The sequence below is a fragment of the Nematolebias whitei genome, chromosome 8 (assembly GCF_014905685.2).
Source record: "Nematolebias whitei isolate Nwh7 chromosome 8, NemWhi1, whole genome shotgun sequence".
Taxonomy (NCBI): domain Eukaryota; kingdom Metazoa; phylum Chordata; class Actinopteri; order Cyprinodontiformes; family Rivulidae; genus Nematolebias; species Nematolebias whitei.
Genome location: NC_056505.1, coordinates 40,630,542 through 40,636,050, shown reverse-complemented (window position 1 = coordinate 40,636,050; position 5,509 = coordinate 40,630,542). Strand labels below are relative to the sequence as shown.

Here is a 5,509-nt window from a genome sequence, read left to right as displayed (position 1 = left end):
TGATTTGCTTTGTTTTGTTTTTTTGAATGTCCAGAGGACCAGATTAAAATTTTTTAGATTTTTCTACCTGGATTATTGAGCATGCATCAGGATATAAGGACTACAGGCCATGTATTTGTTTTGTGACCTTTAGTGAAGGTTTTTGTTTGGATTAAGGCAATAAATGCCTCCATATTTCACCACAGATTAATTCTTCCTCCCATATCTTTTGAAATCAAACTGCAGAACACAAAGTAATTTAAAAAGGAATGGTTAGAAAATCAATTCAAATTCAATGCATTTCTTAAAAATTAAATGAAGAGGAAAAAAAAACAGGAGCAGGACAGGAGTGGGAGTGATTCTGACCAGGAGCAGGACAGGAGCAGGAGTCATGTTACCAGGAGCAGGACAGGACAGGATTAATTTTTTTACTCTGGACCAGGATTGGGACAGGACAGGATTTTTTCTGTTGGACCAGGACAGGACAGGAGTGAAAATCCACTCCTGTGTCATCCTCTAGTGCGGAGAGAGATAAAAAAAACGAGTGGCAGCTTAGAGCGGGGGAAGGGAGAGACAGCTGAGTTGTCTGTACCTGCAGTTTAGAGCTGGATGGAGAGACAGAAGTGACGCACTTTGTTTGGTTTTAGCATTTTAGCTAGCTAGTATTGCGCGCTGCTAATTAGCGTCACACCAGTACCAACAGGTGGAGGGGGGGTGCGCAATTCGGTGTGGTCATTCGGCGCGCTCAGTTCTGTTAATGGGGCGGGACGCCCTGACATATTACTTCATGAAATTAGCATATCATGATATCATTTTTTTGCCCAGGCAAGCTTTTTTTTTACTGGTATTATCGTGAACGATATGATATGGCCCAGCCGTACTGTAACGTGTCACGTGGTTTCAGCATGCAGGCAAGTAAAACTCCAGACATATGACAAACAGACTACGTGTTTACACCCAGAGCTGTATAGAGCTGCCCTACAGCTTGTATGTCTATGGTACTAGTTACGCCCACAGACAGGGTTCCTGTGTGCAGTGCGTGTGTTGTCGAACGGCTTTGACAACACACACAACTTTTTGCTTACGAACAGAAAGTTGCTCTGCGTTTTTCTGCAAGAAGAAAGACGGACAGCAGCCTCCCCTCTTCCTCTCAGCATTAAAGTCAGTCTGTGAGTGTTAAACAGACTGAATCAACATTCCACGGCCCGACTCCTCTTCATCAAAGAACTCTGAGGACGGAGCTGTGTCTGTGTTTCAGCTGGTAAGTTTATGTTTGTTAATGTTACTGCAACTTAACACGTACATCGCAGTGAATTAAACTAGAATCCATGTAACGCTAACTTTAAGATATTCATCCTCCAGCCATCCATTTTCTTCCGCTTATCCAGGGTTGGGTCACGGGGGTAGCAGCAAAGTAGGGAGGCCCAGACTTCCCTCTCCCCAGCCACTTGGTCCAGCTCCTCCGGGGGAATCCCGAGGCGTTCCCAGGCCAGCCGAGAAACATAGTCCCTCCAGTGTGTCCTGGGTCTCCTCCCGGTGGGACTTGTCCGGAACACCTCACCAGGGAGGCGTCCAAGAGGCATCCTAAACAGATGCCCGAACCACTTCAACTGGCTCCTCTCGATGTGGAGAAGCAGCGGCTCTACTCTGAGTCTCTCCCGGATGATCGAGCTTCTCACCCTATCTCTAATGGAGAGCCCAGACACCCTGCGGAGAAAACTCATTTTGGCCGCTTGTATCCGAGATCTCGTTCTTTCGGTCACAACCCAAAGCTCATGACCATAGATGAGGGTGGGAACGTAGATCGATCGGTAAATTGAGAGCTTTGCTTTTTGACTCAGCTCTCTCTTCACAACAACAGACTTGTACAGCTTCCGCTTCATTGCAGATGCTGCACCTATCCGCCTATCGATCTCACGTTCCATTTTTCCCTTATTCGTGAACAAGACCCCAAGATACTTTTCTGCCATCAACGATCCAAAGAGTGACTGCTGGCATCAACCCTAACCTCAGTGAATCCAGTGAACTGCTGGTTGAATGTGAGGGACACTATGCCAATGCTATCAAACTGGCAACCAGGTATTTGTGTGTGCAACAAGCATCATCCACACCCTCAGAGTGAACACTTCCTACTGATTCAGACATGTTGATTTTTCTGAAGAAAAACTGTTCAGTTAAAACAACAAATTCAGTGAAAAGGTCCTCGGTGTGTAGCAGTGAGCATTAGACACTGACGTGTCACTGGTTTGCAACTGTTCTTATGACCTGAAAATTATTTGTTTATTTTTATGTAAGAAAACTGCTTGGAATAGAAATACCAAAGTTAAAAAATAAAACTCACAATTTGTACTATAATGTGTAACATAATTTTATTCTTGTTAGAATTAATAGTAATTACAAAATTGGTATCGAAAAAAGAACCGTCCAGGAACCGACACCGAAGTGAAGGTACCGAAGTGAAGGTACCGACACAGGTACCGATACCAATTTTTTTTTAAATGTACCCAACCCTAGATGGATGTCATAGTGGTGTTCAATAACTTTAAAGCCGGCACATCAACAATAGAATACGTACGTAGATCCATAGCTTTTAAACTTTTACATCTTGTGTTATTGCTTTGGACCAATCTGAATTACTTGATAAAGGTTGTTTAAATGCTGCTGTTATCGCTCTTTCCACCAACCAAGCTGCTATTCTGTAGAAGACTTTCACGTTCTGATGATGTCGTTTCAAGCATGTTAACAAGTTAGATGTGTTGCCTGCTGCAGATCCAATCTCCATGAAACAACGTCGACACACAGCTTTGGATTTGCACTTGTCTTTTAACAAGAAAGCCATAATGTTCCCAAACAGGAGACCACAAAAAGATGGCTTGTTCGTTGCCTGCTAGGATGCTAATGCTACGCGTGCTGCAAGATAATAGTACAGTGCTGAAACATGTTTAGGAACTTTAGTTCCGTGGCACATAATTTCTCGTTAATAAAATTTAATGAGTGAAAAAATAACTGAAACGGTACGCACATGGACCAAACCTAACATGCCGTACCGAAACGGTTCAATACACCCACATGTACCGTTACACTCCTAATATACATATATATATATATATATATATATATATATATATATATATATATATATTGCACATAGCTAACATATACTACACAGGTTGTGTGACAGGTTATCACACAGGTATTGAGTAACATTTAGATGAATTATGATGTTAAGGTAGTGACATACATGATACAGCCACAAATTGCAGCAGCAATAAACATTAGCTGTCACAGATGTGGCTTGGTGCAACGTTATTGTCTGTTGTTCAGTATTATTATCAAAAGTTCAGTAATCTGACAGCTTGTGAGTAATAACTGTATATAAGTAATAATAATAAGTGATAAAGTACATCTGGACCTGTCATTCTGTGTTTGTTTGTTCCTCCGTCTTGTTCCTCTCAAACCCAGCCTGTCGAAAGAGATGGCCGCTTGTCCTGAGCCTGGTTCTGCTAAAGATTTCTTCCTTTAAAATGGAGTTTTTCCTTTCCACTGTCTCCTTTGTGCTTGCTCAGGATGAGAGACAGTGATGAAATGAAGATTCAACACAATTTGCTGCTTCCTTAGATAGATAACTGTCATTATTTGGCTTTTATAATGTATGTGAATGTTTCTGTTCAGTGCCGTGAGACGACTTCTGTTGTGACGTGGCATTATAGAAATAAACTAAATTGAATTGATTTGAAAGTTATTTTAATAATTTTTGTTGTTGTTGTTGTTTTGTCAGTTTTGGTGAGGACACGTAAATTAGATGTTTAATCTCAATGAGATTCTCCTGGAAAAGGAAAAATAAAGAAAATAATCAAAATTATAAATTTAAACAATTTGAATATTTTAATTAAAATTCAGAATCCACACCTGCAACTGCTTAAATTTGGGGTCAACCTATTTCAAGATGGGTGCCACAGTTATCGGACCTTAAGATCATAAAAATGGGTATAACTCAGATTTTCAGATATTGTGACAAATTTGATGCAGTTGTTGACCATCATCCCCAACACATACTAAAAGCCATATATACACAATGGATGACATATTTGTTTATACTTTGGCATTAACTGTTCAAATAAGTCTTGTCTATTAGTTAGCAAAATATCTCTTGAACCACTGGGCAGGTTTTAATGAAACCTCCAAAAGGTAATTAGTAGCACCTACTGGGTCACATCTATTCATTCAGCTTGATAAATTATAGAAACAGTTTTAATCAAAAGCGTTAACAGATTTCATTTGTTTCCCACAGCTGCGTCTGAATGGAGGTCGTAGCCCCTATGAAGGCCGTGTGGAGGTACTTGTGGAGCGAAACGGGTCCTTAATTTGGGGGACGGTGTGCAGTGTGGGCTGGGGCACCATGGAGGCCATGGTGGTCTGCAGACAACTGGGCCTGGGCTTTGCCAGTAACGCCTTTCAGGTATGAGTCGCTACAACAAATCAAAAATTTTATTGCAATATGACTTTATTTTCCATAACATTCCATGAAATAAAGATTATCTTTGACATTTGGCTCATAAATGCAATAAAAAAATTGAAATTGCAATAATAAAAAACACTGCTAAAACAATCATAAAAAATAAAAAAAAAACGCTCTAATATAAAGTAAGATAAGATAGAACTTTATTGATCTCACAGGAAAATCTTGCGCCAGAGTTTCAGTACAAAGGAACACAAAGAAGGAATCACACAAGGTATAAAAATAACAGAGAACATATAATACCAGCAATTAAGTTCTAAAACAAGTCAGGTGCAGACAGAAACATTACAGTGTTTATTGTAGTGCAGAGTTAATTTATTGTATAGAAAAGGGGAGGAGTTGAAAAATTTGATAGCCACAGGGAGGAAGGACTTCCTGTAGCATTCTGTGGAGGACCTCGGTGGTCTCAGTCTATGACTGAAGGTGTGTGTCCTGTGTTCAGTCACAGGGAGACATGGACAAATCTCCCGTCCATCACAGGGACACCAGGACAGGTCTCCAGTCCATCACAGGGACACCTGGACAGGTCTCCAGTCCATCACACGGACACCTTGACAGGTCTCCAGTCTATCACAGGAACACTCTGGACAGGTCTACAGTCCATCTCACGGACACATAGAGACAAATTATTTATTTTTTTAATCAATCCATTATCTTTTACCCGCTTCTTCCATTTTGGGTCATGGGGGTCACTGGTGCCCATGTCCAGCAATCACTGTGCGAGGGGCAGGGTACACCCTGGACAGGTCGCAAGTCCATCACAGTGCCACATAGAGACAAACGAGACAAACAACCATTCACTCTCTCACTCACACCTAAGGACAATTTAGAGTTACCAATCAGCCTAACATGCATGTTTTTAGGCTCTGGGAGGAAACTAGAGTGCAGCAGTCCCTCGTTTCTCGCTGGAAATCCGTACCCTGAAGCCCAGTGATAAGTGAAAAACCACGAAGTAGTAGTAAGTACCGGTAGTAGTTTATTATAAAAACATATGTGTGTGTGTGTGTGTAT

General features: G+C 41.2%; 1 protein-coding gene across 1 annotated transcript in view; it reads left to right on the top strand.

The window, feature by feature from the left end:
• LOC119413685 (lysyl oxidase homolog 2B-like) overlaps positions 1 to 4,444 on the top strand; it is a 268,771-nt gene extending 264,327 nt beyond the window's left edge. The window contains exon 14 of the mRNA XM_037680740.1: positions 4,271 to 4,444. Within this exon, the coding sequence (XP_037536668.1) occupies positions 4,271 to 4,444 (174 nt within the window). The remainder of the gene's footprint in view (positions 1 to 4,270) is intronic.
• The last annotated feature ends 1,065 nt before the right edge of the window (positions 4,445 to 5,509 follow it).